Below are 16,981 nucleotides of genomic sequence, written 5' to 3'. Positions count from 1 at the left end.
TGAATGTGCAAATGTGCTTTACACAGTTGATGTGTGTATGGATTGTGGTGGGAGTTGTATGAGCCCCTAATAAAACGATTAAAAAAACAAAACAAGTTATATTGAGGAAGGTGGAGGAAAGGGGGAAGGTGTGGAGAAGCACATATATGGAGAATTTAACAGAATATTCATTTCTTGGATTGGATTATGTAAATATATAAAGTGTGCCTCTTAAAAAAAATCCCTCCAGATTCCTTATCCCTCAAACCTAAACAGTGGTCTGAGTGACCTTAAAACAAAAAAAAAAAGGAAGAAAAGTAGTAAAACTGAATCGACTTGGGGTCTTTAGTGACAAGTTCATTTCAAAAAAATTGAAAAAAACAAGAGAGCTATATGGATAAAAACCTAACACAAAACCCACTGTAGTCAACTCTCACTCACAGCAACCCTACAGGAAAGAGAAGGGCCCCAGTGTCCAACACTGTGAATCTTTGACAGAAGCACACTGCCACATCCTTCGCCCAGGAAGCACCTGAGAAGGACATACAGAAGTATTTAATTTAGTGATATCAGAGGTGGTGCAGTTCTGAAAAAATATAATGCCACCAAGAATAAAAGGTGAAACAGAGGTGCCTAAGGAGTAAATCAGTAACTTGGAGAAACCATTTTGCAATGTTTTATCCACAAAGCACTTCTTTCTACAAACTAAAAGGGCAGTTTTACTGTTTTAATTATTTACCAAATCCTATGCGTTCATTCTCGGCTACACTTATTATCTGTATTCCTTTCTTTCATTATTATTACAATTATCATAGCTTGCATCACTTATTAACTAGTTCATACTTCAACTCAAATTCATCTTATCAGTGACAAAAGAACCTTTGTAAAGTAAAAAGCTGCTTATGGACTATCCTGACATAGAAACATCAATTAATTTATATCCAAAGACTCTTTAACAAGATAGTCCAACTCAATTTCCCACTTGGGATAGTTAGATTTTATGTCAGCTTAATGTACCTGGGTGAAGACAGTGTTGACGCCCAACCTAGCTATGAAGTCACAGCCAGATGACACCTCTTTGGGGCTGTCACCTTTTTATTAGAGATACTGTGGAGAACTTCTCACTCTCTTAGCCCTCTCCTTTCCTGTGTGGCTAGGTCCCCTGTCTCACACCTGGGGCCTACTAGCCCTAAGAGCTGTTGGCACCCTGCCATGGACCCCACAGACCTTGGATCCATGCAACTCTATACTCAATGGTCTGTGATGCCCCCGTTTCCCGCTTCACCTGCCTGCTTTATCTGCTGGCAGCTGAGTGAGTCTGGAGGACTTCTACCTAGCATCTGACCCAAGGTACTGACTTGGACTGGGCTAGGCTGTTTGTTCCCTTGGACATAAATGAGTGCCACTGATTGTTTTCTCTAGAAAACAGCCTAACACACCACTACTCTCCTACTTGAGTGCACCTTCTAAACGAGGCAAAAATGAATTATTCAATCCTCACCTCTTCTTCAAGCAGACTTGAATAATTTCTGGTTTCTATGCCTTTATTCATGTCACTCTCTCCATTTCCTCTAGAGTTTTATCTGGTCCTCCAATGACATCAAATGTCTTCATGCCCTAATTACTACAGTAATTTGTGCTTTTCTTATACTTCATTCTTACTCTACTTCAATTTACATTGTCTTTAGTTTCTCAACACACAATTGTTCTTAAGTCCACAGACATCACACTCCTGTGTGTATTTCTCACACTATCGCAATGCACAATCTCAATGTGAAAGGCTGCAAACCCTAAATATATGTTCTGAAAAAGAAACATCAGAACCCTTCCAAGAAGTCAATTTTGCACATGAAAAACTTTTATCATGGCAGAAATCAAGAAAAATTGTCAATTTGTAAAACTGAAATACTAAAGTGACTAATATTTTTAAAATTGTGCTTACCAACTTTGCAAAAATACAATACTTTTTTTCATTGACAATTGTAAGAAGCCCCAATAAAATTATTTTTAAAATAGATTAATTTTAAAAATTGGATAGTGACATGTAAATATAAGTGATTTATTCTTACTCCCTAACTACCTAATGAAGAAATTAAGCTACTTAAAAATCTGAAATTTTACTACAGGCTAATACTATCTTTGAGAATAATTAAGTTTTAGCATTTAAATGGCTTATCCCATAAGATGACCTATCATTTTTGTATAAACAGCATAATTTTAAGATCCAGTGTATTTTACTTTATAATCTAAAAAGTTATAAAAAAAAGAGCAATTATTAGATATTTCTAATTAGTATCCTCAACAGCACTACTCCCTAAGCCCCACTCAATAGCACAAAGCTAATTTTCCTGGTTTATTATTTTCCCTATTGCTTTAAAGACCTCAAACCCATACACCTGTAACACTGGATCACTGTCGGGATACAGATGGTGAGGCAGAGGCTGGAGGCTCCCACTCATGCTTTTCTTAGGAGCACGTGACAGTGAAGCTTTGAGCAGGACTGTTCCAGCTGCTGAGCAAGGTGGAACAAAGGAAGGGGAGGGCGCATCCCTCTTCCTCCCCACCTGCTTCTTCTCACTCTGCTCATGCCACTGCTGCCAGGTCCTCTGCCCTCCAGCAGCAACAGTGATGAGGAAAAACCAGAAGTGGGATACCATCGTAAAGTTTTAATATGGTGTTCACACAATGTCCAAATCATATAGCATCCTATTTCACAGAATGTATGAAAGATAGTGACAGTATGTGATGTTTATCTGTGTATTTCTCCCACAAGGAACATACATAACCCTGGATAGTTAACCTCTTGGTGCACATGAAAAACAAGGATAACAAGAATAACCAATTCCTACGATTGTTATGAGGATTAAATGATTTCAATAAAAATTAAGTTCTGTAATTAAGTCAATTCCAACATAAGGCAACCCCATATGCTGCAGAGCAGAAGTGCATTCCGCTGGATTTTCAAAGCTGAGACTTTTGGAGAGATGACTGGGCCTGATTTCTGAAGCATTCTGAGTAGCTTTAAAGTGCCAGCCTTTCAACTAGTAGTTGACCGCTTAAACATGTATGCCACCGAGGGGACACTTGGATTTCATAATCAATATACTCTCATAGAAAAGTAATTAAAAAAAAAATTTCTCGAAATCCTTGTTACCACACCCCTTTGTGTCCTGTTTTCAATTGCTACAATTTAGTGTGACTCCTTCAAAAAATCTGGTGTACTCTGTTACGTTGTAGTTTACACACCTCGCATACATAGGAATAAAAACAAAGTGAAAAACCCACCACACCAAACCCACTGGCGCTAAGTTGACGCAGCAACCTGTAGGACGGGTCGAACTGCCCCCACAGGGATTCTGAAGCTGTAATCTTTACAGGAGCAGTGCTAATGCTTTTCCTCCCACTGAAGGGCAGATGGGCTTGAATCACTGATTTTTTGTTAGCAGTATCAAGCCTTAACCATCCTGCCACCCAGTTTCCTTAAACAGAGAGAAAGAAGCTACTTGTATGATGGGAGAGAACATTCAATTATTAGTGCAGAAAAGAAAGTACTTAATGAACTCTTCCTCTGGGATTGTTTTGTCATGTTTATTAGGAATCGTCCATTGTCTGCCTGTCCCTAAAGTGAAGTTGAACTAACTAGGTCGCTTAAGAGTTCTGTTCTTGCCTTATTTAGGTTGCCTAATCTAACCTCTGCTATAGGTTGAAACTACAGTAAGCACTTATTTTTTTCAAATCAGGAAATTATTTTATTAAGAATATTCTACATTGGTACAAAAAGTCCTTGGGAATGAAAAGTAAGCACTTAGTTTTTGCTATTTACTTTTTTATTCTACTACTGCCTTTGTTCATTTACATAGAAAATATGGCCTTAGAATTTTCTTTTTGCTGAAAACATTTCGAAACTCAAAATATGCATCCTTTGGCACACAAATCCTTCCACGAGCAAAACTTAACTTTGTGTTTTTACTTGCACAATAAGAACACCAGGAACTTTTGGCCCATTTTAAAGTGGTTTTAGCGAAGAAAAAAAAAAAAAAAAGGAAGGATAAATACACGTGGATTGAGCCCATGGTGAATTCCCTCTGACCGAGGACCAGACATGTGAATAATTCTGCCAACATGTAGAATAAATTGGAAAGTAGATTACTGTATATGCTGTTAAGTTAAAATTTAGTGCCCTATCATTTGATCTCCCTTATGATCCATTTAAATTTGTTCTAGTTTTTAATATTTTCTGCTTTCTTTCGATTGAGGTTTTTATCTGTTTGACTTGGTCTTTGTTAAGTTGTATGTGAAATTCAGAATAGGTAAATCCAGAGACCGTAACTGGATTCATGGTTCCTTGGGTACAGCAGGGAAGGTTGGGGGAATGAGAAACTATGAACAGTGAGTACAAGAATTAAGAAAATGTAGTGGCGAAACAGGGAGGGTAAAGGGAGAATGGGTAGGAAGGAGGGAGCCGATTGCATGGAACTGTGTGTGACCTCCTCGCTGGGGGACAGACAACCGAAAGGTGGATGGAGGGAGACGTCGGACAGGGCAAGATATGACAAAATACCCATTTATAAACTATCAGGGGCTCCTGCGGGAGGGGGGAGCGGGGAGGGAGGAGAAAAATGAGGACCTAATGTCGGGGGTTTCAATGGAGAGAAAATGTTTTGAGAAATGATGTACAAATGCGCTTTACACAATTGATGTGTGTATGGATTGGGATAACAGTTGTATGAGCCCCAATTAAAATGTAAAAAAAAAAAAAAAAGAATTAAGAAAATGTTTTAAAACTCATGGTGGTGATGTCAGCACAATTCTTCTTGATGAGACTGAATTAGCAGATCTGAATTATATGCTAATAAAACTGCTGGGAAAACAAAAACAGAACACCAGACCACCACCCCCACCACCACCCAAAAAATTTTTTTAAAGACCACCTAGGCAGGGATTTTGTTTTTTGATAAGCTAATTTTAAGAGCCTTTTTGTTTTTTTGGTTTTTTTTATTCAAAACCTAACAGTTTAACCCACAAGATTGGAGAGTGTATGTTTGTACTTTGTAATCCTATTTGAACATCCTGGGTTCCTTTTATTAATAAAATGATTATGTGGATGTTAAAAAATAAAAAGAGCTGGCAGTCAGCTCCTCGCACTGCATTAATGATCTCAAAGCTGCTGCTTTTTCTAGAGCAGTTCCTCCTCACATTTGGAAAGCTCTAGCTTAGAAAGAGTTTCCGAATACAAGCATTACAGAGGTAACACCTTTGCCAACACTCTAAGAGAAATTCTTATCTCACCAAGTCGTCTTATGAATCGACTGCAGTTTATTACACCTAAACATTTCAAAGTCACCTTAACTTAAATGTACTATTGGATTACAGATATCAGGCAGCACCTGTTCGTGCTCTAGTCCATATTATTCTATCATTTAATCAAATGATCCAATGATCATATTGTAACACTAATAACTACATTAAATAAATACTATTTTGAAGCTAATCTGTACAGCACATACTGTAAATACTTTCCCTCTAGAATTTACCTTTAGAATCATCTTTGTTGGAGTCTTTATTCTGACAACTTTTTTCATTATCTTTAAACAAGATGGCTGGAACAAAAGCTTTCAAATCAATGAGGTTCTCATAAAAATTCCGAGCATCTTCATCTTCCCAAATGCCACCTTCCAAGTCATATTCTCCAGGCTTACCAGGTGTGAATATATCAATTCCAGGCCCATGCTCTACAATTAAATAAATCACAGGAAATTAACACCATTATACATACAGGAGGATAAACAGGACAAAATAAGCTATTTCAGACTTTCAATTTTATAGCTATTGAAGCTTCAGTGCTTCAATTAATATTAGTTTCTTCCATCAACAGGACTTGGGATTTATACATATAACCATGTTTAGCACATCAAATGTACGCACAAACTGTTTTAAGCACCGAAAACAGCAAAGATAAAAGAATCGCACACAATAAAGATGTTTTACTCTTAATTTAAGCAAATAATAAGAGATTAATTAGTGATATGATGTATTATTTCTACCTCATGAAGCTTAAAAGCAAAATAATAAATGTGTATGCTTGGCTATTCCTAGAAAATTCCCGCTTAAAGTCCCACTACCCAAATGAACATTTATTTCACGACTCCAAACCCTCTGTACTGCTTTACATGCAAACCAGAGAAATGTGAGAATCTGTGTAAGGCAGAAACCTGCCAGGAAAGAAAATTCAATTATTTTTCCATTAAAAGAGAGCAATAGAAAAGTGGTTAGACTGCACACTATCATAGGTGGAAAACCTGTGAAGACTGGGAGTGGGGGAGACAGTCGGTCCCAAGTTTCACAGTACTGTAAATACCTTAGTAGTCCATAAACTCTTCAGCAGCATTCTTCCACTTGGTATAATTCTAGACATACAGCAGATTGTCTTAAATGTCATAAATGCTAATGTCATAAGTGATAAATTAACTGGAAAAAGATGATGAAGAAACATAGAGGACCTGAGTAGGAGGAGGAAGCCCATAGGTACATATTCTCTCTCTCCTTGGCCCCCACCTTTGTATACAACTATAGTTTCCTAAACTCAAAACATTGAAGGCGAGATATTTTCTACTTCACGATTATGAGACAATTCAGGAATTTATCGATTTTCACTGAAATTATCTCCAAACAAAAATTGTGACTTGAAGAATAACCAGAATGATTAAAAATAACTTATAAAAGTTAGAATACCTAGGAGGATAAGGGGAAGGTGGGGGGAGAAAGGGGAATCGAACACAAGGATAGACTTATAATCCCCTCCAGGGGGACGAACAACACCAAAGTGGATGAAGGGTGACAGAAGATGATGTAAGATATGAAAATAATAATCTATACTTTATCAAGGGAAGGATGTGAGAGAGAGGGGGAAATGAGCTGATATCAAGGGCTCAAGTAGAAAGAAAATGCTTTGAAAATGATGGCAACATATGTACAAATGTGCTTGACACATGGATGAGTGTATGGATTGTGATAAGAGGTGTATGAGCCCCCAATAAAATGATTAAAAAAACAAACAAAATGCTGGCCCCCTACCTTATTCCTCTATTTCTTACAATTATATTGAAATTCAACTTTTAGAATAAAGATGGAAACTACCTCTCTAGATGGAACTCCAAAACCCAAACTCAATTGCCATCTAGTCAATGCAGTCTCATAGCGACTTTGTAAGACAAGGTACAACTGCCCTGTGAGTTCCTGAGACGGTAACTCTTAACTGGAGCAGACAGTCCTATCTTTCTCCCAAGGAGCAGCTGATGGTTTCTAACTGCTGACCTTGCGGTTAACAGCCCAATGCATAACCACTACGCCACCAGGGCTCCTCTCCAGATAGAATTCTGTAAATAATAATAATAATAAAATAGATGAACTTGAAAGCAGAAATATAAATCAGAGCAGAAAAAAAGTACTGAAGAACAAAAGGACAGAACACCAAGGAACTGTAAGTCAACCTCAGATGGTCTAATTAAGATGTAATTGAACTCCCGTGGCTAGAGAGGAGGAGGATATAGTTACACAGATAAAATAGTCACCATTTTCCAAATTTAATAAAATTGTAAATTCACAGTTTTAAGTTCAGTGACTTTCAAAAACAGAAAAGAAAATCGCATCAGGCCATACCATAACAAAATTGCTTGAAATCAGTGATAAATTGCTTTAAAGGGGTCAGGGAAAGAATACACATTATATAAAGAACAAAGAAAATAATGATAGCAGATTTAGTATTGCAAATGATGCAAGGTAGATGATACTGAAATAGCATATTTTGTAGCAATGAGAGAAAACTCAGCCTAAAATTCTATTCCAGTCAAAATATCATTCAAAAATGATAGAAATGCTGTATGAGCCCCTAATAAAATGATAAAAAAAGAACCTTGTTGAGATCTATTATTGATGAAAAATACCGTATATGCTCAAGTATAAGCTGAGTTTTTCAGGACATTTTTATGCAGTTTTTGTGGTTAAATTAGGTGCCTCGGCTGATATTCAGATCAAAGCTTATACTTGAGTATACACGGTATATAAGAATACTTTTGAAGTAATTTAAAATTAGAAGATACCCTTTACAACTGAAGAATGTTTTGAGTAATCAGAGAAAAATTTGTATAAAAATAAAACTAAATCAATACCAAGATGCCATATACTATGAAAAGACTTGATCTAAAACATTATAATACTCAGAAATTTCTGAAAAAACAGCCAGATTCAACCAAAATACAAACTATGGGCTACTTGCTTTCATGAGTTAAGAAAAATTATATTTTATTACATATAATAAAATGTATTCATAGTGAGAATGTTATTTCTTAGTGATGTGTAAAATACAATTATGTATACAAATGTAAAATACTAATTTTATAAAATGAAATTTTTATCAGAAAAGGATATTGCACAAATACTTCTTTTAAAAGTGATTTCTTCACATATTTAAGATTACAAGCATGTTCTACTTATCTAACTATATATATGAATATATTTATTTATTACCTATTTAAGTATATGACATGGCAAAGTAAGAATATTAAGAGCCCTATTAAATGAAGGATAATAATAAATATGGAAAATATATTGTCTCACAAGATGATGAAACAATTTATCTCATAAAACTACAAGGCTGTAAGCTTTAAGTATAATAGTATTATATCATTCAAATAAAAAAACTGAAAAAGGATAAATTAGAATCCATCTTCTCATTAACTATTTAACAAAATAAATGCATTTTTAAGATTTAAATTTTCAAAAGCAGAAATCTGAGAAGGCCAAAGTTAACTGATAGTATTTATAAAAACATGTTTGTTTTTATGGACATTTTACCTTCAGGTGTTGGTTTATCTTGAGGAAGATCTGGCATATTTTCATCCAAAAGGTCTGCTAAGGACTGAGAATTTGCCAGCAGCTTCTGATAAGACATAGCAAATTCTTCATATTGTTTATGTCTATCTTCACTTAGCTCCCCTTTAGAATGTAGAATACGCCTGTAAAAATAAAATAATCTGATAATTCCATCAATTTGATCATGTATTATTTTATCGGTTATGTTCCACAAAACAAGTTCTGCCACACAAACCTTAAATTTTCAGTCACTTATTTTTACTACTTTAAGTTGTTTCTGAAAATTTTAATTTTTATAATCAAATTCATCTAACTAAATTTTAAAACTAGCTCCTCAAAATATGAGGTCTGATTAATAGTTATATCTGTACAATGTCATACTTAAGGAGTCCTAATGGCATAGTGGATTAAGCAGTAGTCAAAAGATGAGGTTTAAAAAAAAAAAAAAAAAGATGAGGTTTTATGTTCTCCATAAGACTTACAGCCTTGGAAAGCCCTGAGCAGTGCTACACTGCCCTACAGGGTAACTATGAATTGACACTAATTTGATAGCAGTGGGTAGGCTTAATACCATTTTAGACAATATACCACTAAACTAAATAGCTTTTGTTGTTTTTTACACCCATATTTCTCTAACATGTATCAGAATTATATAATGCCACAAAATAGTGGCGTTTAAAAAGAAAAAAAAAAGGTTATAGAAAGGAAGCTTGAAACATCTTTGAAACTTTAATATACACAATGTTCTGAATCAAAATTACCTAGAAAAACCTCACTTTCAGCTCTCTTTCACTCAATTCTCTACCACGCAAGGACCGGTTATTTATCCAGTAAACAAAAATTTACAGAGTAACCCACTAGCAAAAGGCCAAGGCATTCTGAAGAGCAAAGAAGCAACTACTGTTCCACTGTATAAACCATACACCAGAGTAAGCCACCTGTAATGAGAATGTTAAACTACTGAAAAGTATCAAACTGTGGAATTAAATAAAGGCCGAGACTTCCAAAGTTGGATTAATTTTTTTCTATATTAAAGATTTATTTCAATTATATAAGCAGAGTATCAAACCAACATATCACTGCCATTGAGTCTACTGCAACTCATAGCAACCCTGACTCATAGCAACTCTATAGTTTCAAAAAGTTAATAGTTTTAAATTAAGTAATTTTCAAAAATAGTTTTTGGAAGTTCTTCGATAATTTTTTTTCTCTTACGAACAATAAAGAAAATGAGTTAAAATGATATTGTATGTGATATTATCTTCTAAAAAGTTATAGAAAACAAAGTTGAAAAAATGTGTACTTACTCACCCATACTTATTTACTAGGAACAATTTTCAAATGCTCCCATCTTCCCCCTATCTCCATCAATAAGCCTTTATGTTTAAATGCCTTTAACGATCCAAATTATAAAATTTTACATTTTGGAAAAACTCAAGTTTCAATTACAAGCACATTACTATTCATTAAAAACAATCATTTTTCCTTCTTTTAAAATATAGATCTAAAAATGATAAATCCACATTCTTAAAATATATATTAAATTATAATTTAAAACTATTAGACAGTAACCAACATCAGCAGAATGAAAAAATAATTTAACATACTACAGGCTACAAGTTTTTCTTTTAAATTGTTGGCAGAACTGAGCAGCTATTTTGTCTCTTCCCAGAGCAATTTTAGTAGCAAAAGCAAAGTTTTCTCATAAAGTTTTATGAATACATTCTAGACATTTAAACATACACCCAAAATATTTTTAAATGCTCTTATCTATAGAAGAAACTCGTGGAATTACTTTGAATAAACTTGTCAGAACTTAAATAGTTATAACACAGATCTTTTTTTAAGTCTTTAATATCAAATAGATAAAAATTATTCAACTATATAATACTCAAAAGTAGGCTGCTCTAAAATGTTCTGCAATGTTAATAAAACTGTTAATTGTATAAATTCAGGTGTTTGCTCTGAAGCAAACTATGTTAACTATGTTAAAATGGACAGTAAGGTTCTATGGGATTTCAAATCCTCTGTCAATTAAGATGTAACATTATTTCAATACTTGAAAACAAACTAGAAAATACCTCAGAATAAAATGACCTGGAACTTTATTTTACCAACAAATTTTGATTTTGGACATTTGGAAAGCATCCAGTTCACTCATATAGAATACAGTACAGGTTTTCTGATGCGTAAGCTGGAGAAAGTTGATGACTATTTTATCAGAACTGATTAACAGTCTAGTACATAGTATCAACCTCCACTTCAAATATTTGCCTAGAATGTTGCACTTAATTTAAAGTGATTTAATTCTACAGTGGTTCCATTATGCACTAATTCCAGTTACTCGGTCTTACAGAAAGCAAATTAAAACTTTAAAGCTTCAGAGATACTCCCTGTCCTCCCATAAACCCAAGTCCACAGTCAAATGTTTAAGCAGCACCAACTTATCTAACCACTTAAGTAACAGTGCACTTAGATTATTAATAGACCTCAAGAAAAAAAAACAAAACTGAAATTTGGTTGGTTTGGTTTTGGTCATATTTACACTGAGCACTTTTTAAGCAGTGCAGGATACCAATGAAATGGAACTGCAAGCTTTCTGTAGTATACAAAACTATAGCCATCGGTTTTCAACACACATTCACTGAACATCTAACTTCCCAGCATGCAGTAAAACTCTAGGGGCCAGAATACAAAAAGGGAACTGCAAAACACTGAACATTTCAAATCCCCAAAATCATTTAGAAGCTAACATAAAAATAGAACCTTTTAAAATACACTGTATATACACATATCAATTTTCATGAGTTTATAAAGTTCTTGGAAAAAAATGTGCAGGTTGATTAAATTTTAGAAAAAAATATAAGCAAAATCAAGTTGAAGATATGACTCATCACACCATTTAATTACAATCTGTTCATAAACACACCTACTACATTAAAGTTGAACTGAAGCTATTCTTTTAAGAATATCATATATCAGAGGTCAATAAAGTTTTTCTGGAAAGAGCTACATAGCAAATATTTACAGCTTTATGGGCCATATGGGCTTTGTCCCAACTATTCAGTCCCATAGCTATAGTACAAAAGCAACCACAGACTATACGCAAACAAAAGCATGTAACTACATTCCAGTAAATCTTTATTTCTGGTTACAGAAATTAGAATTTCAAAACTTTAATGTTTCACAAAATACTCTTCTGATTTTGCCCCCAACCATTAAAAAGGTATAAACTATTGTTCACAAACTGCATAAAAACTAGTGGTTTGTCTCTAAGATGGCCCACATATTTGTAGTTTGCCAATCTCTATGATAGATTTAAATGAATCAGTACCTCTGTTTAATGCTACACAAACTATGTCATTCCTTCTCATATTATTGCACAAATAATGGTACTGACAAATTTTTACACATTAAAAAAATCAGTGAAAACATTAATTCATGCTTAGTGATTATAATACAAATATAAGAAAGTAAATCTTCTTCAGCGAATATGTAAGGCATCACAGCCTGGAAAAATCCTGAAGGTTCATCAATCCCTGAATTGAAGAGTGAGCTTTAAGAGAGTACATTCTTGAATCAAGCATTATAGCTCATATTTTTAAAAAATCATTCATATATTAAAAAATTTAACATTAAGATATGTATCTTGATTTCCCCATTTTTGTTTTATAACTATTGTTTGACTTGATATATTTCTTTTTACAGATTTATTTTGTTACATTGTTTTAAAAAGTAGATGTTTAAATTAAGCTATCAAAGTTTAAGAAGTCTAACATTCCAATTTCAAAATCACAAAATGGCACACAGAGAAATTCTCATTCAAAGTCTTTCAGAAGAACTAACTAGACAATATAACTAATGACAACTAATTACCAGTTTCTGCTAGGCTGCTCACCTAAAGGTTGGCAGTTTAAACCCACCCAGCAGTACCTGGCAATGTTTCCCTTAAGATTACAGCCAAGAAAAGCCTATGGAGCAGTCCTACTCTTACAAATGGGGTCGCCATGCGGCAGAATCAACAGCAAGTCACAAAAACATTTACTGACCACTTAGTAAAGGTAGTAAAAGCCTTTACACCTGTAAGATCACTACATTTTTCACGTGCATCTGAGAGGGAGTTGTTGTTGGGTGCCCGAGTTACCTCCAACCCATAGCACCTTTTGTACATCAAAACAAAACAACGCCCAGTCTGCGCCATCTTCACAACTGTCTCCATGCCTGAGCCCACTGCTGCAGCCCATGTCAGTCCATCTCCTCCTATAAGGGCCTCCTCTTTTTCCCTGCCCCTCCACTATTATCATTTTACAGATGAGGACTGAGCACAGAGATGTTTCTAGGCACTTTGCCCAAGGCTCACAAATTTGAGTAAAATGAGTAACTGCGTAAAATAAGATTTGAGCCCAACCAGCCTGGCTCCAGAATCTGTTCTTTACTACTAGACTACACTGCCTTTGAAATGAAAGTTAAACTAGCACTTCGGATTATATATTGATATTAAAATGTCTCTCACCAAACCCATCAAAGGAAAGCCTTCCCTGAGAATAGTGCTTGCTTTCTATCCTGGGTTCGGTATCTTTTTTATTTAATTAGGGAAGTACAAACTCACTAAAAGCTTGCTGTACAAGACCTCTTTAAAGTGTTGGAAATCAAGGGTGTCACGTTGAGGAAGAAGGTGCACCTAACCTCAGCCACGAGATTTTCAACTGTTTCATATGCATGTGGAGGCTGGACACTGAATAAGGAATCAATACACAGGAAGTAAAGTGCTGGCAGAGACCATTGATGGACTGCCCAAAGAACAACCAAGCCTGTCTTAGAAGATATGCTTAACGTGCAGACTTCATCTCACATTCTTGGACATGTTAGCAAGAGAAGCTAGTCCCTGGAAAAGGTCATCTATTTGGCAAAATAGAAGGGCAGCGAAAAAGAGGAAGAAGTTTTATGAGATGGACTAGCACAGTGGCTAAAACAATGGGCTCAAACCTAACAATTGTGAGAATGGCACAACCGAGCAGCATTTCATTCTGTTGTACATGGGGTTACTATGAACCGGAGCTAATACGACAGCAACTAACAAGTGACTACCATGCTACATAGCTTAAAAATAAGTAAAGGTACAAACTGCAGACAATGATGCATACTACGTAAAAGTACAATAGACAAAAGTAGAAAAGACCCTTAGAAAATTTATGGGAAAAAAATGATTCTATCATTAGCTGTTACATTGACTGAACAAGTCCTTGAAATCCAAAAGCTGTTTGTTCTTAATGACCTTCAAAACACTGGTATTCCTTTCAGGGTCATATGCTGGTCACACGCAATCATGAATGTGAACACACTACATAAATGTAAAGCATTATCAATAGAAAAAAAAAATTTAAATACTGAAGTCTACTAGAAAAAAAGCAGGAACTTCAAAGTCAGGTTAATTTCATCTTCAATTAATCAAATGAAAAAAGAATATTTTGACAAGAATAGATTTGACCTTCCATCATCACCCAAAATAACAGAAACCACATGGCCAAAACCATTAAGAAATGGGGAGCTGATATCAGGGGCTCAAGTGGGAAGAGAATGCGTTGAAAATGACGGTGGCGGCCCATGTGCAAATGTACTTGACACATTGGAGGAATGTATGGATTGCGATAAGAGACGTAAGAGCCCCAATAAAAGTATTTTTTTAAAAAGAAAGAAAGGAGTCATGAAGACTACCCAAGAGAAACTACTGGGTTTTACTTTTCATCTCCTTAAGCATCCTATCAAATTTTCATGAAAATCTGCTTTAGAATTGAATTTTCTTTTGGTTTCATTTTCATTTAAAATTAACCTGGTAAGGTTTCTTATAATCTTGGGAAAAGACATTAGAAGAGAATTTAAGCATAACTATTATCCAAAGGGGGTGTAGCAGGTTCCCTACTGATCTGCTTCTACTGGTCAGTGGTTCAGCGCAACCAGTCATTCCACGGGCGAAAAGATGACCCTAAATCATGACAGGTCAAAGGGAAGACCCTGTCCTATAAAGTCACCAGGCGTCCAAATCAACTCAAGAGTAGTCGGTCGGTTTGCGGTCTACATACATTCAACAAATATTTTCACTAACAATTACATCACAGTCCTTTAAGCAGAACTACAGAATATCTGGGAAAGGGTAACTACAGCATATATAATATTGGCAGTACCTCCTTAAATCTAAGGTAGCGTGATAGAGCATCTCAATAGTACTCAACAACAAGGTTTAACTTACCCAGAAAGTGAAAGTGACACACTTAATTTTAAGCTACTGTGTTTTAAAAGTTTCAACATTGGTAAAGTAACATCTTTTGCATTAATCAAAGACATGTTTAAAGAGAACATTCTACTTCTATTTATTTCCTAAACTTTAATTAAATCAAATTGCATACTGCTGTTCAGATCGTATACAAGCATGAAGGTCCTAACTCTGAAATGTTAAGAGAAACTGGCCCTAGTCCTACCAATTAAGGAGAAAAAAGGATTAAAATTCTTCAGATTATTCAAGCACGAATTTGGACTTAATGTATAATTCCTAAGATTTCAATATAATAAACTAGTCTTATAAATTAACATTAAGTTATGGCCAATAAAACTAAATCATTTCTTCACCCAATTTTTATTATATACCAATGCCTTCATTTATTTGTCTTTTTAACATTAGAAACTTTAAAAAATATTCCTTTGAAATAAATTGGTCAAATGAATTTTTAAGTAGACTGTAAAGAGACCAAGACTCACTTTCTAAAATTACAATCCTCCAGGGGTCAATAAAATAACCAACCATTTACTTTACTGTGCCATCAATTCATAGTGACCCTACAAAACAGGGTAGAATTGCCTTTATGAGTTTCTGAGACCATTTAGCACTCCTAAACTGTAAATAATAGAACATGTTTGACTTTTTTAAGCCCTTAATTATTAACATATTAAAGGCCTTAAATTTTTTAACATATTACACGTCTTAAATTTATCACCTGGCTTAACTTGATTTCTAACATTATGTATTAGAGCAGAGGGTCCTCAAACTTTTTAAACAGGGGGCCAGTTCACTGTCCCTCAGACCTGTTGGAGGGCCGGACTATAGTTTAAAAAAAACTATGAAGAAATTTGCATGCACACTGCACATACCTTATTTTGAAGTAAAAAAACAAACGGGGCAAAAACACCTGGCGGGCCTGATAAATGTCCTCGGTGAGCCGCATGTGGCCCATAGGCCGTAGTTTGAGGATCCCTCCATTAGAGACCTTACTGCTAAAAACCTCAGAAAACTCAATGGATAGTGACTTGAAGGGAGAAACGTAAAAATTGGTCATTTTAACAGGATACTGTCATGCATTCTCATATTAAAAAAAAAAATCAAGGAAACTAACAGTAGGCTAAGTAAGGCTTCGCATTAGTCTTTCTTTTCCTCCTGTCCTCTCCCTTCTCTGCCCTTGTCAGGCACTAGCATCATTACAGAGGTTGCTTAAGCTGACGCTAAGCTATGGAGTGATTTATTAAGTCCTCATGTCAATTATTTTCTATATTAAGATTCGTAGTCTCCAAATTATTCCACCTAGGGGACAAAGTCTCCCATAATAAAATGACTGAAAATAAACTAAATTATACTACTACTAACAGCCTTCTCTAATAAACACAGTTTCCTATCAAAAAGGATATTTCTAAGAAAATGCCACAGAGCTGCGCTATTAACACTATATCCTGTTCAAATTTTTATCAATGACTTGAATAATAAAGAACAGAAGGTTGGTTATCAAAACTGGATGTGACCACGGTTAAAATACATCTGTAATCGTTATTCCAAATTATTATTAGGCTGATATAATATGAGAAAGCATTTATTAAGTTTAAAAGACTATATACTTAAGTTTTAAAAATTCTTTCACTAGTTCCAAGTAAAAAGACCTGACCAGGCAGCTCTTCATTTGAAAAAACAGGCTTTTGGTATATATGTCTAACAAAAAATTAAAAGAACAAGCGTAACTACTAAGAACACAGACAAGTGTTGGCAAAAATGCCAAAAAATTAGAGCCCTATTCCACTGATGCTCTGTATGTAAGTTTATGTAAAACGGTTGGCAACTCAGAGTTACATACTTTTCAATTGAGCTTTTCCT

The 16,981-nt window shown here is 34.9% G+C and overlaps 1 protein-coding gene across 1 annotated transcript in view; it reads right to left on the bottom strand.

Moving 5' to 3' along the window:
• The window catches only part of UPF2 (UPF2 regulator of nonsense mediated mRNA decay), a 102,072-nt gene that overhangs the window by 77,471 nt on the left and 7,620 nt on the right, over positions 1-16,981 (bottom strand). The window contains exons 3-4 of the mRNA XM_004712631.3: positions 8,833-8,993; positions 5,514-5,711 (exon numbers count right to left, since the gene is read on the bottom strand). Of these exons, the coding sequence (XP_004712688.2) occupies positions 5,514-5,711; positions 8,833-8,993 (359 nt within the window). The remainder of the gene's footprint in view (positions 1-5,513; positions 5,712-8,832; positions 8,994-16,981) is intronic.

This window comes from Echinops telfairi, unplaced genomic scaffold (assembly GCF_000313985.2).
Source record: "Echinops telfairi isolate 266 unplaced genomic scaffold, ASM31398v2 ScPeMD7_7473;HRSCAF=8511, whole genome shotgun sequence".
NCBI lineage: Eukaryota > Metazoa > Chordata > Mammalia > Afrosoricida > Tenrecidae > Echinops > Echinops telfairi.
The sequence above is the reverse complement of the archived record's forward strand: the minus strand, read 5'-3'. Positions and strand labels throughout refer to the sequence as shown.